This window comes from Rhincodon typus, chromosome 35, assembly GCF_021869965.1.
Source record: "Rhincodon typus isolate 14 chromosome 35, sRhiTyp1.1, whole genome shotgun sequence".
Classification (NCBI taxonomy): domain Eukaryota; kingdom Metazoa; phylum Chordata; class Chondrichthyes; order Orectolobiformes; family Rhincodontidae; genus Rhincodon; species Rhincodon typus.
The window spans coordinates 11,126,018-11,153,806 of record NC_063366.1 but is presented as its reverse complement, the minus strand read 5'-3'; the positions used below and the strand labels follow the sequence as shown (position 1 = coordinate 11,153,806).

Genomic DNA, 27,789 nt, shown 5'->3' with positions numbered 1-27,789 from the left:
AAACCACTTACTTTCTTTTCTGTAAGTTTGTTCTTGTTGTTAAGGATGTAGATCGCAGTGTCAACGATAGCAACGTACACGTTTCCGCTGTCATCAGTCTCAATAACCAGGTTCGTTCTTCCTCCTGGGCTATAATATTCCTTGGTCATATCCTTTATTGTAATCTGCAGAAAGCAAGAAAATGGAACCAAAGTCAATAGTGAATGACTGGCCTCTGAAGTATGTAGTGGCTGACTGTGATCATTGCTAACTGATATCTAACTTCTCAACATTACAGTTTAAATACTGTGTAAGTGTGTCCTTGTACACCCAAAGGGGAAATGCGTAAAAATCAACAGTGTGGACTTTAAAAAACTGCAAAGGTTTGGAGATCTGAAATACACAAAAACAGAGACTGCTGGAGAAACTCAGCAGGTTTCAAAGTTTAAAGCATTGGTTAGCCCACAGATGGATCACTGTGTGCAGTTCTGGTCGCCACACTATTGGAAAGACACGATTATACTGGAGAGGGTGTGAAGGAGGTTCACCAGAATGTTGCTTTGGATGAGAAGTCTCAGTTATGAGAAGAAGCTGGATAGGTGGAGTTTGCTTTTCTTGGAGCAGAGGAGGCTGAAGATTGAGGTGCACAGAATTATGAAGCAGAGTAATCGTGAGAAACTCTCTCCCATGAAAGACATCTAAAACTAGAGGACGCAAGTTTAAGGTGAGGGCCTAACTGATTTAGAGGACATATGAGAAAAAATTATGTCACCCATATAGTGGTAGAAATATGGAAAGTGCTGCCTGAGACGATGGTGGAGGCAGGTATTCTCGCAATGTTTAAGAAGCATCTGGATGAGCACTTAAAATGCTAGGGCATGGTAGGCTATGGACCAAGTGCAGGTAAATGGGATTAATGTAGTTATTGTTTGTTGGATGCCATAGACAGAGTGGGCTGAAGGGCCTGTCTCTATGTTGTATGACTCTACGACACAAGCCATTTTCGATTTACAGTAAGTTGCGGAGTAACTTTTGATCATTGCTTTCTACTTGGAACCAGCTGATTGGGCACCATGGTCAGCATTGACCAGTTTGGGCCGACTGGTCCAAGTTTCCATGCTTTGTTACTCTATGACTCATTTCTCCCAGGCAGACTGCTCCTATATCTCAGGTTAAAGCTCAGTGTCTATAATGTTCTGAAATTACAACAAGTAAAACCACACCTTGCCTTCACAGACATCCTTAACATCGATCCAGGCGGAATTTGCCACCATCTCTGTTTTGCCCCCGATATTGATGTAGTAGTAGATGACCAGCCGGAACGCAGGAACCATGTCAATACTCAGTGGGAGGGTAAGTTTTGTGTATTCCGTTTTCTGAATCCTATCCATTTTGAGAATATTGCCTTTGCTTATGATCTGTCAGGGACAAGAACAGCAGACTCAATCCGTATAAGCAACATCTCACAAAATGTATACAGAGGAAGATGAGTAAATTTCAATGTGCATTTAAGAGTGCCTGTGTAGGTGCGCTTATGTCTCCAAGTGCGTGTTTGTACTCCTGTACGTGTGTGTGTGCATGTATCCTATATGTGGCTTTTCAGATAGCTGTGTATATGTAAACGTGTAAATATGCAGCTTTCTGTGTACTTGGGAGCTTTTTGGATCAGCCTCTTGACATATCCTCGTTGAGATATAACTGGGGCCATCAACCAGGTCGAATCATCATGCTCATGTGTGCGTGGCCCTAGGGTTTAGATATATCCTAAACATACCCCAGCAGCAGAATTGGGTGCTTTAATGTGGAGTTTGTGTTCCAACTTTGCATGTCCTGACCAAACTTACTGGTTTAGGGTTATTTCGAGGTTTGTCGACCAGGTACAGTAGTGGGGATCAGTTAGCTCAGTTGGCTGGAGGGATGGCTTGTGATCCTGAGTGATGCCAACAGCATGGGTTCGCTTCTCATACCAGCTGAGTTTATCATGAAGGACTGTGACATAGTAAAATGAGTTAATACCAGCTATATTGACTACATGGTGTCCAGGCCTGAACGTCCATCATGTCATTGTACACAAATCATAGGAAGCCGGTAAAGTAATTAATTAGAAAGCCAAATAGAGCATTGTGATTTACTGTAAGGAGAGCAGAATGTAAACATAGGAAAGTTTTCCTGCAACTGCACAGAATCTTATTTAGGTTGTAATTGAAGCACTGTGTACAGTTTCCACTTCACTTAAAAAAGAGGATGTAACTCTATTAGAAGTAGCTCAAAGAAGATTCACCCAGCCAATGCGAATGATTAAGCGGCTGTCTTATACGTGGAAAAAATTAAGCCTGTGTCCATTGGAATTTATAGGAATAAGATGTGATTTAACTGAAACATACATGACAAAGATGGGTGCTGAAAAAAATGTTTCCCTGGGTGGTGGAGTGTAAAACTAGGTGGCAGTTTAAACATCAGGCATTCGCCATTTAAGACTGAGGTAGAGCAATGTATTTTATTTCTTAAGTCATTGCTCTGGCGAATTCACTTTCCCTGAGAGCAGTGAAGGCAGGGTTTTTGAAGATATTTAAGGCTAAGTTAGATTTTTAATTGAGAAGGGAATCCAAGCCAATGGGAACCAGACAATGGCCAGACATCACCTCTCCTGTTGTTGAACAGAGAGACCCAGGGTGCAGGTACACATGTAGACAGGGTGGTGAAGAAGGCATTTGGCATGCTTGCCTGTATTGGTCAGAGCATTGAGTACACAAGTTGGGACGTCATATTACAGCTGTACAAGATATTGTAGTCACCCATTTATAGGAAGGATGTTGTTAAATATGAAAGTGTACAGAAAAAAATTTACTAGGATGTTGCTGGTACTGGAAGGATTTGACTTATAAGGAGAGGTTTGATATGCTGGGACTTTTTTGCCCTAGGCATCAGAGGCTGAGGGGTGACCTTTTAGAGTTTTATAAAGTCAAGAGGACTACAGATAAGGTGACTAGTCAAGGTCTTTTCCCCAGGTTAGGGGAGTCTAAAACAAGAGGGATAGTAATAAGGTGAGAAGAGAAAGATTTAAAAGGGACCTGAGGAGCAACAGTTTCAAACAGAGAGTGGGTCACATATGGAGTGAGCTGATAGAGGAAGTGGTGGAGGCAGGTACAATTACAACATTTAAAGGACATTTTGACAGGTACATGAATAGGAAAGGTTTAGCGGGTTTGGGCCAAATGCAGGAAAATGGGGACTAGTTCAGCTTGGGAAACCTCATCAGCATGGACGACTTGGGCCAAAGGGTATGTTTCCATGCTGTATGATTCTATGGCTCTATAAAGTTGAGTTAAGGGTCAGAAGTCGAGCAGCTCCCATTTTATTGGATGTAGATCAGACTCGAAGAATGGAATATTCCTCATTCTTGTGTCCTTGTCAATATTATCTGCCGTGGATCATCCCAGAAAAAGGAAGATGGAACCAAAAATGCGCATATCTGCGGGCGAATAGAGCTCAGGATCAATTGTGATATAGTAATGCACTTACCATGTAGTAGTAATACTTGACATTTTCACTGCCTTGAGAAGTGACCACTTTTAGATCTGCAGAGAATGACCCACTTGGATCTAATACGCCTTGTGGCACATTGACATGGAGGTAGCTCTTGCTATTGGAATGGTAGATCCGCACAGATTTGTTTGCTTCAATACTTTCTGTTCCTTTCCCAGCTGTCACCTGGCAGAGCAATGCATACACAGGTTATCCCACCTTTCCTCATTAAGTGAACATAGTTGACCTTGCTTGCTTTTGTCCGATCAGATATCTGATTATGGCTTTATGATGAAATGAGCCCAAGTACCGTTTGGTCAAGAATGAAAGAATTTTCACACGTAATGCAATTTACTTATTTAATACTTTGGATTCTGTTTTACATTTTTTGAGATATTACTCCCAAGTTAATTACTTTTGCCAAAGGCACACTCACGTATTTGCAAGAAATCGACGTATGAATTCTTAAACATCACAATTGTCTGTTCTCACCTTAATTTCAAAATGGTCAGTATTCGCAGGAGATTGCATTGTTAACACGACTTGGCCATTTTCCTGCGTATGTTGCGGACGTTCTCCTTCCAATTTCACAGGAACGCCTGCGGCAGGAGACCCATCAGGGTATGTTACCTGTGCCTGGTAGTGAAAATGATAGCTATTTAGGAAGAGTCATAGAGTCATACAGTTTAGAAACAGACCCTTCAGTCCAACTGGTCCGTGCCAACCATAATCCCAAACTAATCTAGTCCCACCAGCCTGTGCTTGGCCCATATCCCTCCAAACATTTCTTATTCATGTACTTATCCAAATGACTTCTAAGCATTGTAACTATACCTGAATCCACCACTTCCTCTGGAAGTTCATTCTACACATGAACTCTGTGTAAAAAGTTGTCCCTCATGTCTCTTTAAAATCTTTCTTCTCTCACCTTAAAAATAGGCCCTCTAGTCATGAACTCTATGGAAAAGACACCTGCCATTCACCTTATCTATACTCCTCATAATTTGATAATGTCACTTCTCAACCTCCTATACTCCAGTGAGAAAAGTCCCAGCCTATCCAACCTCTCCTTATAACTCAGATACCGCAGTCCCAGCAACATCCTGGTAAATCTTTTCTGAACCCTCTCCAGCTTAATAATACCCTTCCTAAAACAGGGCAACCAGAAATGGACACAGTACTCCAAAAGAGGCCTCACCGATGTCCTGTACAACCTCAACATGATGTCCCAACTCCTATACTCAAAGATCTGAGCAAGAAGGCAAGTGTGCTAAACCTTCTTAACCACCTCATCTACATGTGATGCAAACTTAAAAGAATTATGTACCTGAACTCCTAGGTCTGCAGGCTCTACAGCCCTACCCAAGGACTTGCCTTCCATTGTATAAGTCCTGCCCTTATTTGTTTTACCAAAATGTCCAAATTAAACGCCATTAGTCACTTCTCAGCCCATTGGCCAAATTGATTAAGATCTCTTTGTATCTTAGATAGCCTTCTTCACTGTCCACTGTACCACCAATTTTAGTGTCAAATGCAAAGTTACTGACCTTGCCTCCAACCTTCCACAAATTGTCTTTTTCCTGTTTTCTTCTGCTCTTAGCTGTAAGTCCCGAATCTCCAGCTCCTTTCAGCTTGTAAGCGAAACTTGGAATTCTCACTCAATGCTTTTGTCTACAATTGCTTTCTGGCCTCGTATATCATTTCCTTCAGTTCCATTTGTATCATTTAATTAATTCATCTGGTCGGGTTTCAACCTCATAAAATGATCACAAGCTAAGGGCTTTGCCCAGCATTGATGTATTACCATCAGCCCCTTAATGAAGTCTGAAAGTGTTGCCTACTCCACAATGACATTGTAAAGTATTTAACTTCATAATTTAACTTCTATTAAGCAGACATAAAAAATTTTCCGTGATAACATGATGGATCCAGATTTCCCACAGAAATCATAACAGTAGAAGAAATGGAGTAAAGTGAAGTGGACGGCTGGAATTTTTGCCACATTGCTGACAGGCTTATTATAATGATATTTCTTGCAGAAAAGTCAGCGCAATGGTGCCTGAGGTTATGGAGTGCGTACAGCGTGGAAGAATGCAGAATTGCCGAACACAAGACCCTTTCTAGATAAGCATCATTTGACACTAATTAGGTTGAGAATTAGTTCCCGAGACAGGGTCCTTCCTCAAATCCTGTCTCCCCCTCACCCTTACACACAAACCTCTCTCCCAGATTGCAGAACAGGAGGGAGCCCTCAGCCACTGATATGGCAAGCGCTGCAGCTTCAGTTGCATTTAAGAAGCCTGAGTGAGGAAATAACGGATGACGGATCGTTGGAGAATTGGGGAGATGGAAACCAGAGAGAGAACAGCTTTTGAGCAACAACGGGATGGATTATAACAGGCCTGTGAGAGAGAAATACTGATAATGGAGACCATAAGTAGTTGGAAAAGTATTATCAGCTTCTTTTCCCCTAAATTCATTGGATCTGGGTGTCACTCGCTAGGCCAGCATTTATTATCCATCCCTAATTGCCCAGAGGGCAATTAAGAGTTATTGTAGGTATGGAGTCACTGCAGGCCAGAGCAGGAACTTCGTTCCCTAAAGGGCATTAGTGAACCAGATGGGATATCCCCCACAACAATTGTTCTAGCAAGGATTTGTCGTTAGACTCTGAATTCCAAATTTTTATTGGATTCAAATTCTACCATCTGCTGTTGCAGGATTTGAAACCTGATTCTTACAAAGTTACCTGGGTCACTAGAGTAACAGTCCAGTGATAATAGCACTCGGCCATCTCCTCCCCCAAGCATTTTCTCTCTCTCCCGGGCATACTATCATTCATCTCTTTGCCTAGCTGTTATTGTTTTTTTTCTCTCTCTCTCTCTGGGCTCCATCACTGCCTATCCTCTTACTCCTTGCCCATTCCGCCACCCACCCTACTTTGACTTCAGCGTATATGCCATCTTTTCTAGCTGCTAGCAGCTCTGAAGATGGGTCACTGGACCCAAATGTTAACTCTGCCTTCTGTCCACATGCTCCCGGACTTGCCGAGTTTACCCAGCAATTTCTGTCCTTGTTTTATACGCCCCCACATGGGTCTGTATTATATCAGATGCTATATACAGAGCTGCTATGTCTGCACATACCAGCACAGTGAATGGTACTTTGGGAATGAAGTAACCGCTGGTCTTTGATAAATCGATTACATACGGTGAGGAAACGAACTTGATGTTTTTGATTTCGACTTCTTCCATTTCTCCACCTGTCAGAAAATAGAAAGCCGTTTCACTTCCAGGGTTTATTTGTTATTTTACAGAGAACAATGCAGCACAGGAACAGGTCCTTCGACCCACAAAACTGCACCAACACATGATGCTAACTGAAATCATTTGCCTCTTCACTGTCCACATCCCTGTATTCCCTGCCTATTCATGTCATCTGTCAAGATGCCTCTCTTGTATTTGCCTCCACAAGCTTTTATTTGATTTCAAATTTTTGATCAAGTTTTCTTTCATTTCCATTCTTCATGTTTTATTGCAATTATTTTAATTCTGCTTTTTGGTTCTGTCACGAGAGTCACTCGCAAAGGGAGCAATGGATATGAGCTTGATAGGAACATTTCAGAGGGATAGGAGTAAACTCATTGCTGTGGTCATGGAGTCATAAATAGAGCAGGATGGGTAAGAATTGCCTTAATGAACCAGGTGGAATTTAACAACAGGTCATGCTAATATTACTGCAACTCCAGCCTCTCAACAGAACAAGTCTTTTTTTTTAATCTGCATGCATGAAAAGAAATAACAAAGGACATGTGGTAAATCATAATATGTTCATGCAGAGTCAAATAACTGCGCAGGGGCCTGTATCCTGTCACCAAGTCACCTTTTATTTACACGTGCACAGGACACCGGCTGTGGCCATCTAGCTCCGAGTCAGTCCCCTGAGATGAGGAGATTCTAAAATCCCCTGGTAATATTGGTCAGCCAGGGCTTCCTGATTGACCAACCTTTACAACCCCAATCAAGAGTCTTGTAGTCAATAACATCCACTTGGTTCCAATCATTACACAGCACCAATCGGTTTAATAAAGCAAATTGTGTTGAACACACCAATGGAGGTTTTCGATGGTGTATCTAGCAAAGTAGTTGAGGGGAGACAGTGGCTGTAATATATTGGAGTTTCCAAACGACATTTAATGAGACGCCACACAAGATTTATTATACTTGGGTCTGATGGGATTGGATGCATTTTATTTTGCATGAAATGAGGTTAAAATGGAAAATAGGAATAAATGAATAATTTTTGGATAATAGGATGTAACTAATGGAATGTAAGGCTTAGCACTTGGAGCTCAGTTGTTTATAATATATTGACTGTGACCAGACCTTGTTTCCTTCAGTTTGTTTTGATTTGTTTCATCTGACTTGAACCTCATGACATTCAATTATGACCGAAATTGATGAGGTGTTGAGCGAGTGTCCATTGTTTGCACAGCAAACCAAATGCATTGAAAATTACCTACTGAGCCTAGATTTAGGCTCTGCCTAATACTGCCGATTTTTAAATTGGATTTGGCCAATTGCTTGTCGTAGGACTCTACTCCTTAGTTCCCCAGAGAGAACGAGAAAGAGTGAGCAAGACATAGACATAATTTTAAATCAATAAGGGAGCAAGAGTTGTAGTGATAGGGAGGGAAGGTGGACTTGATGATGAAGAGATCAGCCATTGACTGGCGAAGGAGACTCAATGGGTCAAATGCATATTCCAAATCTCAAGTGTTTAAAACAGTAATCCGAATGTCTGGATTAATCCTATAGTGGCGGCTCTGCTATCATGCCATCGTCCACTCCGTTCATCCGATAAATTTTTGGCAGTAAAGTTTTGGGGTTGCATCAACCTTAACTGGTCAAGTCAACCTTTCTGTCGAATAAGGACCGCTGCCTTAAACAGGATATATATCATATATACACATGGTATTTTAGCCAAGGCTTGAAGTGATGACCATTTTTGCCTCAAATATGACAAAAAACAATGAAGGCAACAATACAATCAACAGATAACACCATGGTAACAATGTGATTTTATTTCTTGTTCCCCAAAAATTACGTTGTAGGTAATGACTTCCAAGAAAATTGCATTTTCCCTGCCAGGACTAAGGCTGCAGTCATCTTGTCCCCAAAGCTGTAGTGGCAGTATCCCTACCTCTGAACCAGGAGGCCCAGATTCAAGTCCCCACTTTTCCCAGAGGTGTGCAATGACATCGGTGAGACCAAGCGGAGGCTCGGAGACCATTTTGTAGAGCACCTGCATTCTGTTTGTGACAAACCACAATGCCTTCCAGTCGCGAACCACTTCAACACCCCCTCCCACTCCCTGGATGATGTGTTCATCCTGGGCCTTCTCCAGTGTCACAACGATGCCACCCACAAACTGGAGGAGCAGCACCTCATATTCCGTCTCAGGAGCCTACAGCCCAATGGCCTAAATGTGGATTTTACCAGTTTTAAAATCTCCCCACCCCCGGCCTCATCACGTGACCAACCCTCCCTCTCATCTCCACCTCATTGACCTGGCACAACCTGTCCATCTTCTCTCCTATCTGCTCCTCCCACCTCACTAACCAATCCCCACCACTGCCTACCTGCACTCACCTATCACCATCCCACCTACCTTCCCCAGCCCCACCCCTCCTCTCTCTATTTATTTCCCAATTCCCTTACCCCTCCCCCATTTTTGAAGAAGGGTCCTGACCAGAAACGTCAACTTTCCTGTTCTTCTGATGCTGCCTGGCCTGCTGTGTTCCTCCAGCTCCACACTGTGTTATCTCTGACTTCAGCATCTGCAGTTCTTACTACCTCTGACATCTCTTAGCAGGCTGGTTAGGAAAATCTCAGGAATAGTAAGTTCCATGTTTCGCATGCGACGCCTAAAGGCCAATGCAAACATTGCGCCATTCGAAGATAGTAAGAACTGCCGATGCTGGAATCGGAGATAACACAGCGTGGAGGTGGAGGAACACGGCAGCATCAGAGGAGCAGGAAAGCTGACGTTTCGGGTCGGGACCTGCGAGAGGGTTAGGGTTAGCGCTGCCCAGTAAGTCACAGGTTATCCGGCCGAGGTGATTCTCCCATAGTCGTCAAGGGATTAATTTGTAAAGAAGGCCGAAAGTTGGGAAGAGGCACTTACTGGATGTTTCAAAAACAGTGACCGCCATATACAGATAGTGACCCACAAGATCATTCATCGTATGCAAATGTTTGATTCTTTCCTGGAGGTTTGCCGTTAATAGGGAAATCTCCACCTCTCCGTACTTGACCTGGAAGTGAGAATGAATATATAGATATATCATCCAACTGTAATCCAGTGCCTTATTGTTTTCAGTCTCGATGCTTTCTCCTGTCCTGGGCTTTGTTTACCAGAATTTACTCATGGGATCTGGGAATACTGCGTTCGATTCTGTTCTCCCTGCTATAGCAAAGATGTTGTGAGATTTGAAAGCCAAAGGCTGAGGGCTGACCTTCTAAAAATTTATAAAATCATAGGGGGCACACTATTGAGGTGAGAAGAGACAGATTTAAAAGAAGACATGAAGGACATTTTTTTTACACAGAGGGTGGTCTGTGTGTGGAATGAACTTTCTGAGGAAGTGATGGATGCGGGTACAGTTATCATGTTTAAAAGGCATTTGGATAAGTGCATGAATAGGAAAGGTTCGGAGAGATATGGGCCAAAAGTAGGCAGGTGGGACTAGTTTAGTTTGGGATTGTGTTGGGCATGGACTGCTTGGTACCGAAGGATCTGTTTCCGTGCTGTATGACTCTATGAGGGCCATGGATAGGGTAAATAGTTAAGGACTTTTCCCCAGTGTAGGGGAGTCTAAAACTAGAGGGCATAGGTTTGAAGTGAGAGGGGACAATTTTAAGGGCAGCGTTTTTCACGCAGAGGGTGGTGCGTGTATGAAATGAGCTGCCAGAAGAAGTGGCGGAGGCTGGTACAATTACAATATTGAAAAGGCATCCGATAGGTATATGAATAGGAAGGGCTTAGAGGGATGTGGGCCAAATGCTGGCAAATGCGACTAGATTAATTTAGAACATCTGGTCAGCATGGACGAGTTGGACCGAAGGAAATGTTTCCGTGCTCCACATCTCAATGACTCGATCTTAGTATTCGGATTTCAACGGCAAAAGCAGCCCGAACTACACTTAAAACAAACCAGAGACCATGTTGAAATCGATTGTCCTGAAAATTTGATTTGTTTAGGCAAACTGGCCAAAGACCTGCCAGTAGAAACGGTACAAATTCATGGGAACTGGACTATCACCGGTAAAATAGCCCGAGTATGGATCTCAATTCCACCAGCTGGCGTGAGGGAAGCCGTGAGCAGCAGTCGAAAACTGAGAACAGCAGAGTGGATACCTGCTCTATACCCGATAAAAAGCGAAAGACCTGCGGATGCTGGAAACCAAAAGCAGAAACAGAAGTTGCTGGAAAAGCTCAGCAGGTCCGGTAGCATCTGAGGAGCGAAATCGGTGTTGACGTTTCAGTTCCAGTGACCCTTCCTCAGAACCGCTGGCAGCCAGGAACATGTTATTTATTTTATGCAGAAGAGGGGAGGGGTTAAGGTGTAAATGATAGGTGGGGATAGAACCCAAAGAGAGAGAACAGCGGTTTGACAGACAAAGGAGTGGGTGACAATCAGGCTAGGAAGGCGAATAGCTGTTAATTGGGACCATTAGTGGCTAACAATGGGTTGTGCCAAAAACAAAATTTTCCCAGCTGCCACCAGTTCTGAGGAAGGGTCACTGGACTCGAAACGTTAACTCTGATTTCTCTACACAGATGCTGCCAGACCTGCTGAGTTTTTTTTTGTTTCCCAGCAATTTCTGTTCGCTGTACAGCCCAGCCTGACTTTATTGCTGCATCGAATTCAATGGAAGTCGGATGGAATCTAAAACAAGCGGCCGGTTTGTTTTTCGCATTAGTATCAAAAACTTCTCCCTGCTTGTGTTTAATATCTGCCATTCCCGACCAGCACTTTATGATCAACGTTATATTGGGAGTGCAGATATGCTCCAGATCTGAAATTTCACAACATGATTTATATCAGTGGCTTGAAATGACTACGTCTGGGAGATGATGATCTTTCCACACGGTGTATAAGATCCTTCTGTGTGGGTGCTGTCACGCTTTATCGTGACAGCTTCTCAACTTGCCTTTGAATTCTGACAATGACACTTACTCATTAAGGTCGCTGTATCAGCAAATTGCTAAAACAGTGCCACTTCATGACACAGATATTCCGAATTGAGAAAAAAAAAACACAATCTTTCATGCCTTTCTAACTGCATGGCGCCACCATTTTCTGCAGGCTATGGGATGTTCTCACCTTCTTTGTTTGTTCCAGTCCCCGAAGGTATTCATTCTTGTCTGTTTCGTCAATAATCCCGAATCTCACATAAGCCATTCCTTCCACAGGTTTCCCGTATGTGTATCTTTTTTTAAAAAATGGCCAAAGTGAAGCAACATTATTTGAAGTAAACCAGATGCTGATTGTAAACTTTTGTAACAGTGCCGGGCAACCCGCAGATTTACGAAATCAACATTTCTGATGTTACAAATTAGAAATGGTGAAATAAGATGTGTTTTGTCGAGGATCATCGTGTGCCCATCAGGAAAATACACAAGAATACCAGTTCAAGGGGAAATTGCAATTTCTTCTGCATGAGAGTGTTGGTTGGCCTGCAATTAGAATCTGCGTGGTAGAAGCGTTCCCAATGTGATTGCGCCTATTAAAGCTGATTGACACTGAACTGCGAGACTTTGCATACATTTTAAACTAAGTTAGGGAATTGCTCTGAGAAATGAACTAGCAAATGGCTGTCACTTCGTTTGTTAGCTGAAGCAAGCTGTGTGTGTATATTTAATTTGTCTGTAAGTTTATAACTAACCGAAATAAAGCAAAAATCCGCGGATAACTCAGCACGCCAGGCATTCATTGCAGAGAAAAAGACGAGAGTTAAAAGGTTCAGGTCAATAACTTTTCTTCAGGGCCCGTTATCGATCACTCCCAGACAACCCTCACATAGAGCCAAATGAGACCTATTTTGAACTCTCCTTTGTTTGAGAGACCTGAGTTGAGAAACGTTCGCTGGTTGCAGAAGCTGCCTGACTTTTTGTTTGTCGAGCCAAAACAAATAGAACAAAAGACAGAAATGTAATATTATACCAAAAGTGTAGTAGGAGATAACGATATTGTACTCACTCTGCCGAAATTTTGCACGTGAATTCGTCCTTTGTTATTAGGTAATATTTTTCCTGGCACCTAACTTCAACCTTGAAACTGGGAAGAACTTTAAAATATATTGAAGTCAAATTTAACCACGAAAATATGTGATATGGGTACTTAGCAGAGAATACAGTTGCTACATTGCAGCAAAGTTATTAGGTTATCATTGAAAGTATGTGATTTGTTTCTACTTCTTAGTTGAAAAATTAACCATAAACTGACAGGACATAGCCTTAACTTTCGCCAAAAAACAAACACAAATGATATTGGACCTGTAACAGTTTAACACCTCTTTGGCGTTTCCTTGCTTTTCTGACGGACATTACATACCTCACACTTTACCTAAGATTGCTCATGCACTGCATTAACACATCCACAACAGATGTTTAGAATCCCAGAACTTTGTGTGATTTCATTAACTTTCCATATGGCAATATGCACAATTTTTTTTAAACATAGATAGACAAATGAGCAGATACAATTAGATTGACAGATAGATAAGTGGACGGATGAACAGAAAGACAAAGAAGCAAGCAGACAAATGCTGAGTGGAACAATTCGTATTGATAGTGCTACCCAACCAATATCGTGTTCCAAAGACTTAGCTGGAAGTGAAAAATTGCCTGCTTGGTTCTCCAGCTGGTTATAAATTACTTGGATTCATTTTTGCTTTTGTGGCCGGTTGGAAAAGAGACCGGGAATGAATTACACGTCTGTTCATATATTTCCAGATCTACATTTCGATTTACTTCATTTGAGATGAACATATAGGGGAGAGGTGATACTGCACATTTTGTACCAAGCAGTATGTGTATACTATTTTGTACCATTCAATATAAATGTAATCCATGATCTTTACCGATCGAGTAACAAAATTTGAATTTAGCCCTATTCAAGGCTATTAGCAGAATATCAGTTTGATTGAAATTATTCTCCCCTTCAACTTTATAGACTGTGGACATAAAAAGTATTTTACAAAATCGTCTCTCGACCAAGATCCTGGGATAATGTAAACTAGTATTAAAAGACAGTCAGGAACAATTAAAGATAATTCATTGTATTTCCTCCCTCAATATACGAGCGTTAAAAATTGTTACCGAATTCCTTGACCTCAAATTGTGCGGATTCCATGGACATTGGTGAATCCTCAAATTGCGCCTCAATCCTCCAAATGCCAGGTCTGTTTAGAAAAGGTTAACAGGACATTCTTTAGAGCTTCTCTCGACTATATCTTGGAACGGTGACACATGGATGATAAAAGGTACGGAAATTCGATTTAGCTGTTGGCACGAGATAAACATGTTGTATAGGACACAGATAGCATTCTGCCTGATAGTTGATTCCAGGAGCTTGTTGTAAAAGATATTTTCTTTGTTCTTGGAGTTTAAAGACACCAGTTGCCTGAACTATCTTTAAGTTTCAGTCAGACACCAACCAGTCGGACAATTTTCTAGTTACCAGCTCAGGTAAAACTGAATATTATGACCGGTCAAAATAAATGGATAAAGAAAATATTTTAAAAAAGTGAGGAACTGAGCTGAACAAACATTTAAAAAAAAAACAGACGACTGCAGCCAGTCAAACACACACTTGAACAAATCCGAGTGGATGTTTGTATTTTAAATGATTTTTTTTAACTCTATCTGAACAGTATCTACCTCACTCAGTTTGGGACTGATGGCCTACTTTCTGTGCCACAAAATATCTGGGCATAACAGTGTTATACCTTGGGTAGTATGTTTGTTTGTCTTGTAAGGATGGTCTTATTGTAACTTGCATATCATTGAAGTATGTGAAGCTGGCTTTCACATCCCTTTTGTACAGCTAAGTACAAGTCGAACATCACAGATTCAAAGCGATATTCACTTCGGTTTCTGGTAAAACTGATTGATATAAGGCTCTTTGCCAGCTACTCATCCAGACAAACAAAAAATCACGAGTGGTTGTAGTGGGTGACCAATTCAATACTGTTTATTTTACACTATGTTCAGAAGTTGAAATTCCACCTAAAACACCTAATATGAAAATTCGCATCATCCACTTGTTGTTTACTCTGGGTTCCTCCTGGAGTTAAAAATTCACTTAAAATGCGGATAACAAGACGTGGCTTTGCCTTGACTCATCTAGAAACTCAGTTCAAAACAAAAATGTTTTAACTGGGCGCAGAATTCTTCCTGAGGCATTAAACAATTTAGTTGCTTGTTGAATTCCCAGTGTTGGGATGAGAAACTGGCCCTAGACATTAGGTCAAAATGATGATCCCCATCACTAGCTCACACGAGATTCTTTCCAATCGAAGTTAAGGGAAATAAACATTGGACAATACATGAACCATCCTTGGTTAAATACCATGGAAATTGAGACTTCACCGCATTTGGTTACTTGGATAATTGCATGGGAACAAACATATAAATATTATAATTAGGTGTAGAAATAGACCCATCCATCCTACTTTGCCATTCACTTAGATTATGACTGACCTGAATATGGCCTCAACCCCACATTTCTGTTTGCTAACGATAACCATCAACTCCTTTGTTAGTTAAGGACTAGTCTGTCTTAAAACTATTCAATTACCCGGCCTCCCCATTTGCTGTGGAAGAGAATTTCAAACAGTCACGCTCGCTTGAGAGAAACAAATCCTTCTCAGGTCCAACCTAAATGGGAAATACCAAATCTTTAAACTGTGTCCCCTCGTTGTAGCCTCAGCCTGAAGGCGAAACGGCCCTTGAACATCCATCCTGCCAAGTCCCCGCTGTATCTCAGGTTTCAATGAGATCACCTCTCGTGCTATGTATTTGGCAGTGATGGTACAATTACCATTGCTTACTTTGCGTCAGCAATCCACCCAGTCTCGAACTACCAGTGACTAACAAGTAAAATTCGGATGGCATTAATGTCAGTTGACAATTTCATTGCTGCCTTGCACTATAATGTCTGCGCGTTACTTTTGACCACAGCAACGTTTCCAGCCGACAATCTGCTTACGTAGGTCCTAGGCATGTGTCTAATAATTCACGACCTAAGATGCACTTCCATTGCCATGTTATTTTCACATCTGTTCCATGCATCCTACTTTCGTTTTCTCAAAGTGTAAATCATGCGCGCCATTTGCTCAAAAACCTTGGCAAATGTAAGAAAGAGCACAATACCATCCAATTCTTCCATTGTGTTAGCAGTGGTTGAGGTATAGCGCACGCATGTGTAAAGGACAGGGCTAAAAGAGAGCGGTCAAACCATTTTATTTCAGCTAATGACATATCGTGGCCTCTGTGGAAGACTGATTTCAGTGACTTCAACACGTCCTAGGCTGCTAATCCCAACTTCATACTGAGCCACAGTGGGAGTTAATATCTTCTGAACGAGACGTCATATTCAAGGTATAATCTGGACCACCAAAGGGATATAACTAATCCCATGACGTTTGTTTTGAAAGGGAGCATGCAAATTCGTCCTGGTGTCTTGGCGTACTTTACTGGTCAACCAAAATGACCAGAAGATATCATCAAATCGATGTGTGTGTGATCTTGCTGTGCTCAATGGCCTCTGACCTTTCTTTCGTGCTAATAGTGTCTACACTTTAGATGTAACGTGTTCTGGAACTTCCGGCATTCTGAAAGAAGCTGGGCAAATGCCAATCATAGAATCCCTGCAGTGCGGAAGCGGGCCATTCGGCCCGTTGAGTCCACACCGCCTCTCCGAAGATCACCCCAGCCAGCCCCTACTTCCGACCCTATCCCTGTAGCTCCACATTAATCATGGCTAACCTACCTAGCCTGCAAATCCCTGGACTATGGGCAATGTAGCATGGCCTGTCCACCGAACCTGCACACCTTTGGGCTGTGGGAGGAAACCGGAATACCCTGCTTGTTTACAAATATCTCACTTGATTTATTTTCTGGACTGGGAGGCCCCTGTGAGCTGTAAATTTTTCTAGGTTCTAGCCATCAGTTGCTAGATTGAATGAATGTACGTCCAAGTATGGTCAGTCAGACTCTAGGCTGGTATGAGAAAACTTTAGAGCCATACAAAGGAAATGCGGTCATTGTTTCCAGGCAGATTTGTAATGAATCATAGAATCCCTACACTGTAGAAGAAGGCTGTTCAGCCCATCGAGTCCATGCCGACACTCCCAACAACATCCAATACAGACTCATTCCACTACCCCGGCCCTGTATCCCTGCATTTCCCACGGCTAATCCACCGAGCCTGCACATTCCTGGACACAATGGGCAATTTAGTATGGCCAATCCACCCTAACTGCATATCTTTGGCGCCAGGGATTATTGCAGAGCTGTCAGCCTTCGAGAAAGAAGCAGATTCGTGACTACGTACCACCACATAGGCCAAAGCTATCATTTAAACCCTGGTAACCTTGTCGAGGGCTGGGAGGGAGGTGGGGTCCCCGCATTTGAGCACCACTGTGCCCAATGGAAGTTATCCCCCGCCCCCGGGCTGCATTGTCGCACAGTGGTTAGCACTTCTGTCTCACAGAGCCAGGGAGGCAGGTTCAATTCCAGCCTCGGGCGACTACCTGTGTAAAATTTGAACCTTCTCCCCATGTTTGTGTAGGTTTTCTCCCACAGGGGGTGGCTCACGTCTGACTTTTAGGATGAAGGTTTGGGAAGAGGAAAGGTGGGATTCGCAGAACAGAGGCGGTGTTATAACGTTAATGAAATGTTCTTCTCTATCTACCTATCTATATATATATAAAACATAAATAACGCTAAATCATTTGCAAAAGTCTTTTCCAGTCCTATTCACAATCTGAGTGTTCCTCTACAATACTCAAACTCAATCTGCTGTGGTTATGCATTGTACATCTTTTCACTTTTGATTTGATTTGATTTTTTGATTTGATTTATTATTGTCACATGTACCTAGGTACAGTGAGAAGTCTTGTTTTGCGTGCAATACAGGCAGAGTACAATGTGCATTAGGCTGATAGAACAGAATGAGGAATACAATATTACGGCCGCAGAAAAGGTGTACAAAAAGCAAGGCCAACATTACATTTAAAATTTGAAGGCATTACACTATATGGTGCAGATACTTAATGGGTAGTGTCGAACTACAATTTTTAAAGTGTGAATAATTTCTATGGATCTGGATAGCAGGGAAGTCTCCGTTCTTACGAGCAACAGTGATTCAGTTTGCTGGCAAATTCTGTTCATGGTGATGTGATTATTTGGTGTTCCACCAGTGAACTGGTTGAGCAATGACCACTACGGGGTGGGGGGATGGGGGCGTGGAATCATTACCGGATCTGCAGAAACGGTTCGATTTCTCAAGAAACGGAAATGTGCTCCGAGAATGATTAGGCTTCTGCTCAGGGTAAAAGACCTATTCGCAAAACAGTTTCATGAACTTACTCGGCGATATCCGGGATTTTTATCTGGCGACTGAACACTTCTCCAGACCGTCTGATCATGCTGGGAAACTGCACATTTCTGGAATTCTAGAAGGAGAGATCGATGTATTCAATTCGACAATTGACAGTGATGTACTGGTTATATTTGGCACCCCTTTTCTATTCGATTACAAGTAAGTTGAGAATGGCCGCAGAATTCGCGTTACCTCGCTGTGCTTTTGGTCCATAATTCACTGAACATAATTCAAAACTCTGTTCACTGTCAATTTTGAATTCTGTTGTGCCTCGCTATTTTACAAGAAAACGGAAGAGCAGAATTGGTGTAGTTCATCAAGATCATATTTGGAAATTGAAATTAATTAAATTAAGCAAGGCATCGTAAAGAAATCAGTGTGAAAATGTTATATAATTCCCAATGTACTCACATATACAGTTATTTTAATCGTCTCGCTCACTGGTCTCATATATTGATCCAGAGTAAAGATCCTGTAACGCACTGTACAATAAAATAAACGGACATATCACTGCGCTTGACTAATAATGTTTGTTAAATGAAAAGAGTGACATAAAACATAACGTGGCGGAATTGTGTTTGTCACCAGCTACAATTTCCCTGGATAATCAATCCCAGTAACTTCAATAGGATTGAGCAGAAAGCAGGGCTCACCGAAGATTCAACCCTTTAGTATTCAAAACTGGGTTTTAAATTTTTAACGATGTTTTGAAACACCACCGGAGTAGATGGGAGTTGAACTCAAATCTCCTGGCTCAGAGTTAGGGAGACTACCACTGCAGCACAAGAGCCCTAAAACTGATTCTTATCTCGATGTTTACACAGTTGGACATGAGTGGGGACTGTGAACAAATAAGTTCGCTTTTGATGTTGGTGAATCACAGAAATTGCAGAATTCCTATGGTCTGTGCCAGCTTTCCAACTGAGTCAAATCTTCTGCTTCCTCCTACCCACACTGCACATTGTTTCCATTTATGTTACCATCTAATTCCCATGTGAATATCTAATAACCGTGTAATTCCTCTTCTATTCTCTAATGACAGTGTGATTTCCTTTAGAATTCGAATATTTGTTCATTTTTTAAAAAAAAAATCGAAGTCAATGGAACTGGACATGGGCTGAAGCACAAAAGTTCACCACAAACATGACAGCGTCCATTTTGTTGTCCCATCTTTGTCCTGTTGGTTCTTCAATTTCAAACCACGTTGCAAAATAAGAGCTATGAATGGCGAAAACAAAGTAGATCTGGCAGCATCAAGTTCTAATGAAAGAACGCAGACCTGAACCATTGAAGTTTTTCTTTCTCCTTTGTTGCTACCACAGCCTTTTATTTTCCTTCATAGGATGCCAGTGTCACTAAGAAGACCAAGTTTGTTCCCAACCCCTCAGACTCCTCACTAAGATGGCACTTGCAAAGTGTTTCTAGTTTCAGACATTCAGCATCTGTCGGACTTTGCTTTATACTTGAATTGTGAATTGTGAATTTGTCTGGCTGGAGGAATACTGTAGAGAGTGGGTTGTCCATTTCACACCCAGTCTCATTCTCCTGTCTATTGGCTTTATGTTTGATGGAGTGACCTATAAGATGCGGCCTAGGATGAAATTAGGACCAGTTGTGTGGTCGCCGTTGTAAGTGAGCATTTCACTTGGTAATATGTGACAGGATTGGCAGTAGCTGGGTGAAGCCTCATAGATGTCATACAACTTAGCGCAAATGGGACACATTCTTTTGCAAAAATACAAAACCTATTTCTTTCCATTTTCTCCCAACTGTACTTTCCACCCAATTCCCCTGAAAGGTGTTCTTGGTCCTATTTATGTTCGTTTGAAGTCTTGCATTGAACTGTGTTTGGTGTATGAGTAGGTGTAGCTGTAACACATTTCACAAAATAATATGTGTTGGTATTTTGTTGTAATCTTCAGCTATGTTATCCAAGCAGACATTAATAGCAGAGTCCTGCTGATGTGGTCATTATTGACCTAGACTTTATTGCTAATTCTATTGAAGGCATTGGACCTTAACAAGTATTATAACATCACGGCTAAAGTAGATCATTCACCACTTAAACATTAATCCCTTCATCACCAACATACAGTGGCAGCAGTGTCTACCATCTCCAAGATGCACTGCTGCAACTCACCATATTTTGTTTAATACAATCTTTCAAACCTGTGGCATCTACGACGCGGGAGGACAAGGGCAGCAGATACAATTTCATCTCTAAGTTACACATCACCTTGACATTGAACCAGGTTGTTGTTTTTTTCACTGGTGCTGGCTCAAAGTCCTGAAATCCTCTCCCTAAAGACACAGTGGATGTTCCTACACTCCAAGGATTGGAGAGGGTCAAGAAAGCAACTCAGTGTCATCTTATGCAGGTTAATTGGGTAAATGGAATAAATGCTGGCCAAACAAGCAACGCCTGTGAAGGAACATCAAAATCAATCCAAGACAGACTTGTACCAAAATCCTTTCTTATGCTCAATTATTGTTGTGCTTTCATATTTTGAAGGATAGATTATTAACTATTCTAAGCCATTTAAAAGGCACACGTCACTTGCTGTTTCACATTCATACTGAAACTTATGTGTTGTAGTAGGCTCACTCACCATTTTCACTGGGCGTGTATATTGGCTTGTCAGTCTGAATGAATATATAACCCTTTTTTGATGAAAGTAGGATTGGAACCATTCTCCTTTCTGAAAACAGTTGTGGGCATTCAGCAGCAAGAGAAATATATTTGTCAGTACGTCCCATAATGTTAGTCTCCTTGATGAGATCAGCAGAAGCCTGTAGGGTTTGATAACATGGAGATTAGCAGTGCTGTGTCTAGTTATTTTGAATCAAGATTAATTGAGTCATATCAGTGTGAAATTCTTCATTTTGCTATAGATGTAGAAATACAAAATTAGATTTGATTAGAAAGTATGACATTTGAGATTCATGATGATCAGAGAGACTTGCTTGTACTAGTACAAGGACTCAAAGGTAACATGTAGATGCATTAAGCAGTTAAGAAATGGATTCGCATTTTGGGTTTTATTGCAAAGTGATTGGAATACGAGAAGTAAATTTCCAGCTCTAATTATAGGGCTTTGGTTGGAAACCCCTGGAAGACTGTGCAGTTTTTGTCCATATTCAAGGACTGACATACCTACATTGGCAAGCACAGTGAATAAGCATAAGATTGAGTCCTGGGGTGAGAGGGTTGTTTTGTAATGGGTGGGCTGGGTGATTTGGGTGTATACGCTGCAATTTTGACGAATGATAGATGATCTCATTTACAAAATGCAAGCACTTGGAAGAACTTGATAGGCTAGATAGTGAGTGGGTTGCTTCTCCAGACCGGGGAATCTGGAACAGTGTTCTTCAAGAGAGACCAGAGACTGAGTGTCAACAGTGCACCACAAGTTGAACTGGGAAGCAAGAACTCTAATAAGCCTGTAAAGATACTGCCCTATTTTAATAAGTGTTACTTTGTGACTTGTATAGAGCTTCCCGAGTTAATGGATCAAGTTGCTTCCTGTTGCCTGAACGATTAAAGTCTCAAACAAACTACTGCGTTTTGAAATTTTAATTTGTAACATAAATCTCACAAAATTGACAGTAATCTGTGCAATGGATAAGTTTCTGTTGCGTATAAGACCTGCAGGTCATATTGCTTTGTCTTTTCACTTCGGTCCAAGTTGTGTAGTCAGTATTAAAGTGATTGTATTTAAATCTAATCTTGTAGAAGTTGCCCCTACTCTTTTTTTTTAGCAATCTCTCTGGCACAGCTTCCCATTTCCCAATGTCTGTTTCCCAATGTCAGTCTGGTGCCAAGCCTAAGGATTCTCAAGGCATCCATCAGCAGGTATGCCATCCAACATATGAAGCAACCAACCATATCAAAGTATGCTCACAGATAGCAAATCAGAAAAATATTAATTTTTCATTTCAAAAATGGTTTTCCAGCTAACGTTAGTGGAACAGATAGGTTGAATTAAGGTGGGAGTTGAATTAGAATAAACCAATATTTTCCAAGATTTTTAAAATATATGTTTCAATCATAACAGTGGGATTTTGACATTGCACAAACTCATACATCATTTATTTTATTTCTCAGAACCACTGAAGCTGTTTTGTTGTAATTCAAGGCTTAACATACTGTTAGACACAAGGTGTGAATTTTCATTTTTTTTGATTCAAAGGAAGACCAGTGACGTAAAGGGGAAGTTTATTGTCAGCTCATTGTAGTCTACCTGAAGGAAGTTCAAGAGTGCAACATATTAGAAAACACAGAACCCGTGGCAACAACTTCTGAATTTTTGTGTTCAACATGCACGGACTCCAGACATTGCTATCAGTTTCACTGCAGTGATAGGGTCACTAATTTCATCCATTATTAACGTTAGTTTCAAATGGGGATGGTGACTATAATATACCGGTGAGTTCAACAATAGAACAATGACCAAGGATTTCTTTCAAAGGTTAATACCATTTCTAAGAATTGAAACATTCAATTAAAATTAGCCCCTATCATAACTAGGATATGCATCGATATACATTTTTTATGAGCTCATCTATAAATAGCATCAACTAAGTTGCATTTATCATGGCTGCAAGTTTTGTTTTGTATGCACTGCGGTACAGATATAGAGGAACAAATTTCAGATCTGTCAGACCGTAGCTTATGGTGGAAAAATGCAAGGAGCTGGCTGTGAAAAAGTGATGCCACTAGGATAGAAATCTAAAACGCCTAAATTAATGGTCTGTGGACCTGGGTTCAAATTCCATCTCTGTTCCTGCTGGTGGTATTCGCATTTAGTTCATAAAATGTGGAATACTGAACCCCTCAATGGTGACCATGGCAGTTGTCGTTAAAAACCCATTTGCTTGAGTCGTCTCTATTACGGAAGGAAATCTACCATCTGTTCCGGCCATACAACACTGTAATTGTAAATGGCGCAACACGCCACTCAGTTTAAACGATGGGAATGTAACACTGGCCTTGTTAGTGACACCACCATCCCATGAAGGAGTAAAGGAAAAGGCAGAAACCGTTTTCTTTTTTATAGCTTTGAAGAATCGACTGAGTACTTCATTTAATACGCCACTACAAATGTTATCTGCATTTATTATAATGGTTAAGTCAAGAATATATCTTAAGGATCTAGTTTCAACGCTAATATGAAAGGTGTAGCGAGGCCACATTTAATTAATTGCCAGATTTCGGGGGAACTAGTGTCCTGGAACTTTAAGCATAAGCTCAGGGAGGCTTTCACGTTGTACCAAACCCAGACTTATCATTGCAGCTAGAACGTGCACTTCCTCAACAGTTGCACGGAAGTAAATAAATGACAGATGGCCTCGCACCTCGCTGTATGAATCCCGATGGCAGTACTTACCACAATTTGTTTGATTTGACGGTAACCGTTTTCTGCCGTTAGTTCAAAATCAACATCCTTGGAATACGTTCTATAGTTTGCCGCATCGAATAAATAAACCTTGATTTTGACGGGATTTTCTGCTCCCTCCAGCTGAATAGCGACGCTTTCCTTTACCCCGATGTGAATGATGTTGGGAGCACTGATTAAGTAGCTACGATTTTTTAATAAATTATAAAAAGAGAAGTCGAAGAATAAGTTCACCAATATATCAAGTGTTAGCAGTCATTGAGAACCCGCGCCAGCAAGTGGCCGAATGGCCTTGAACGTCCCAGCGCCAGCCCGTGTGAAATTGACACCCATTCCCGTCGCTTGCTCATTTGAAATTGACCACGAAGTGTAAATGTGTGAGTTTCCACCGCACGCTGTGTCCTGTTGCAATCCTCCGCAGATGCAAGCAGCACACATCACTGATTGGATGTAAACATCAACTTTTTATGCTCTAGTGTCACTGCAAAAGTCCCTGGAAATGTTTAGCAAGTATTGGACGAACTTCCTTGAAAAAAAAATGTAAAATTATGATTCAATGAATTCCAATCAAAATTTAATTGTCTTTGATTTCCATTATAACGACATTACTTTAATATTTATTTCCCCTATTTTCCCTTCCTTCTGATTTGGAATCCGCTAAATGCGATCTAGTTCTGTATCGAATATTCTACTTTTCGCCATGATGGGGTTTCCTTACAATATTTCTATGGAAGCCAACCAGGTGGCATTTGGAAGCAGGAGTATCAATCTTCTTGTAGTATTAAATTAAATTAATGCTGGGAATCTTCAGCCTGTCAGACGGTATCCGTGTATAGAGAAGCACAGTTAACAGGACAATGGTTTTGTTTCACCTGAGACATGAGGGCGCATTCGAAAAAAATGTTAAGTTCGGAAATGAATTCTGTTCACGCCAAATGGTGTGTACTGGCCAATTCATCAGCCGATAAATTGCCTGGGATGTTTCGTGCCTTAGGGGCTCTGCTAAATATCAAGCAGAGCAAGGACACTCTATCACCCTAACTCAACGTTGCTGCAAAATATATACATTCAGACTACCAGATCCAAATACTACACTTGTCACATTAAAGTTCCCAAAATTTCGGAAGAAGCTCTACATCAACGATAGCAAACGTCTCACTCTGTTTCACGAGGCGAAATTGTTGACAAAACATACTTTCATTTCTTTTTTCTCGTTGACCACTCCTGTAAAGGAGGTTAAACTTGCCATCCTAAAATCAAAAGTAACCAATGTGCTTGTGTTTCACATCGGCATGGCATAATTTCACTCAGCTTTTTGTCGTTTTCTGAAGGCTGTGACACAGGACAGATTCAGCCCTGCTGGTCGCTACCATGTTTAATCTGCATTCGGGAGGATTGTTTGAGGGCTAAAATGACTTCGCTTGAGATAGCAGACACAAGCATGTACACACATATCGCCACACACACAGAGGCATACATACCTATACACACATGCGTACACACGCACGTACGCACTCTCTCGCACGCACACACATAGACACAGACACAGACACAGACACAGACAGACACACACACACATCGACCCCCCCCCCCCACACACAGACACACACACATTCCGCAAATTCAGACTTCCTCACACGCAAGCACTCACTAGCATATGCGCATATATCTGAACGCACACGTAGCACACACGCGGATACAGACATACAGTCTCACAGGCTGGCACACGAAACGGGCATGCACGTACACAGACCACATGCCTACGGACACACAGCTGCACACAGCATCGTTTCTGCACCCATTTAATTCCCTAGTGCCAATCTCCTGCCATTCCGCCACATCCCTGCTTACCATCTCTAACTAACCATTCAATGCTCATCTTGAATACATCTCAATCGAACCTACCCCCACCACGATCCCAGGCAGTGTATTCCAAACGCTAGCCACTCGCTGTGTGAAAAGATCTATTACCCCCGCCCCCACATCACCTTTTCTTCGTTTGCACATCATTTATACGCTCCCGTTCTTTTTTCTTTTACAAATGGAAACAGCTTCTCCCTACCTACTCTATCCAGTCTTTGAGTCGTATAGCACGGAAACAGACACTTCGGTCCAACCAGTCCATGCTGAACATAATCCCAAACTAAACTAGTCCTACCTGCCTGCTCCTGGCCCATATCCCTCCAAACCCTTCCTATTCATGTATCTATCCAAACCTCTTTTAAACCTTGCAATTGATCCCGCATCCACCACTTTCTCAGGAAGTTCATTCCACACGCAAACCATCCTGAGTTAAAAAAAAGTGACTCTTACGTCCTTTTTAAACTTCTTTCCTCTCACCTTAAAAATGTGCGCCTTGGTCTTGAAACGCCCCATCCTAGAGAAAAGACAACTACCATTAAACCTATCTATACCTCTCATTATTTTTATAAACTTCTATCAGATCGCCTTTCAACCTCCTACGCTCGAGTGGAAAAAGTCCCAAACTATCTAACCTTTCTTTATAAGTCACCGTTCATGATTTTACACAAAACGCACACACATACTCTGAGAGAAGAACACCAACGTAGACACATAGTGGCAATGATACACATAATGTGTGTATCATACTGACATACTGACGCCAGAATACCGACACATAGACACACGCTCACACACACACACACACACAGGCACACAAAGACACAAGCACACACATAGACACATACACACAGATGAATGCACATACACCCGCACACACTGACATAAGAATATCGACCCACATACACTGATACACAATCACATATTCACAGACATAAGCACGCAAAGAAGCGCACTGACACACACACACACACACACACACACACACACACACAAACAAATATACATACACCACACACTCTGACATAAGAATACTGGCACACAGAGACGCAGACACATAAATACATACACACACACACTCAGAAGCACAAGCACAAGCAGATGCAAAGGAGCAAATTGATGCTTTTCTTTTAAAAAATATAGGAGCTGAGTTAGAACATTCTGCCCGTCAGCCGAACATTCAAGAGGGGATCATTGCTGATTTGTTGTGTTTGGAATCCCACATACCCATTTAAAGCAGGATAACTTTTGATTCCCTGCCCAACAAGAATCCATCCACCTCTGTCTTGTAATTATTTAACGTCCCCACGTTCACAGCCTTCTGAGGCAGAACATTCCAAAGTTCCATAATACATCTAACAAAAATAACTGCCCTGACAGGGTGAATCCTAAGGTTTATCCAACTTTCCAGTATAAGCCAACATGTTCGTTTTCAGGTATCAATCGAGTAAACTTCCCACCAACAGCCCCACATCCACTCCTCAATAAGACCAACAGTACAATCCTAGGAAGTCAAATTCCTTAACCACCTGCTAAGCACCTTTCAGATTGACCGGACCGCTCAAATTTCCCTGCAGCAGAAATAAAGTTTATCAGACAAGGAAATAAAAAGTGTTAAACGGAAGAATCCAGAGCCACGGAAATCCTAGCTTATACTGCGGCTAGTTGCGTATGACGGAAGGAATGTGGCAGACTATTTTCACAAAACATCCTACACACACACACACAAAAGCAACGCGAGAGAAGTTTCGTGCGTTTGGGTGCAAGATCAGATTGAGGGCACTCCACCGTCCTTGGAAATATGCACAACCCAACTGAGCGAGGGGGGAGAAAAATGGGACCTCGGTTTAGCGACCTGCCTAAAAGTCCACCAATTCGCCCCATAAAATCTATAATGGCATTTATTCTAGAATCCATTCCGCTGAATTGTCTTCGGTCCTTTTTAAAATGTGCGTAAGGGCACGAACATTTCCCGTTTCACTATTCTTGACATTACACGCTCAGTCATAGCTCCACAGCAGTCGCATTAAAGTCGCTTACGAGGGTTTTTGTTCAGCCACCGATATCAGCGCTGACAACCATAAGAGGAAGAATTCCCGTGCCATTGTTGGAAAGGACGGCCCGCTGCCGGTGGGAAGGGTCAGCGAAATGACAACCTTACTGCGTTGTGTAAAGTTCTATAGATGTGGGACGGTCAGAATATTGACTCAATAGTTAATGATTTACATTGTTGGATATTTCAGTGGACTCGTGGGCGCGATGTGAATTGCTACCCCCAACCAGCCACCCACCAACTACACGCACACATACACACATATACACACCCATACACACATACACACACACATATACACA

At 41.8% G+C, this 27,789-nt stretch overlaps 1 protein-coding gene across 1 annotated transcript in view; it reads right to left on the bottom strand.

Moving 5' to 3' along the window:
- Window positions 1-27,567, bottom strand: part of c4 (complement component 4) — a 100,437-nt gene extending 72,870 nt beyond the window's left edge. Inside the window, exons 1-14 of the mRNA XM_048616512.1 lie at window positions 27,475-27,567; window positions 23,566-23,758; window positions 20,788-20,968; window positions 18,590-18,660; window positions 18,166-18,251; window positions 13,891-13,973; window positions 12,770-12,857; window positions 11,894-11,999; window positions 9,691-9,820; window positions 6,651-6,766; window positions 3,997-4,140; window positions 3,502-3,690; window positions 1,203-1,397; window positions 12-164 (exon numbers count right to left, since the gene is read on the bottom strand). Of these exons, the coding sequence (XP_048472469.1) occupies window positions 12-164; window positions 1,203-1,397; window positions 3,502-3,690; window positions 3,997-4,140; window positions 6,651-6,766; window positions 9,691-9,820; window positions 11,894-11,999; window positions 12,770-12,857; window positions 13,891-13,973; window positions 18,166-18,251; window positions 18,590-18,660; window positions 20,788-20,968; window positions 23,566-23,758; window positions 27,475-27,539 (1,800 nt within the window). The 5' untranslated portion in view covers window positions 27,540-27,567. The remainder of the gene's footprint in view (window positions 1-11; window positions 165-1,202; window positions 1,398-3,501; window positions 3,691-3,996; window positions 4,141-6,650; window positions 6,767-9,690; window positions 9,821-11,893; window positions 12,000-12,769; window positions 12,858-13,890; window positions 13,974-18,165; window positions 18,252-18,589; window positions 18,661-20,787; window positions 20,969-23,565; window positions 23,759-27,474) is intronic.
- Window positions 27,568-27,789: the final 222 nt, after the last annotated feature.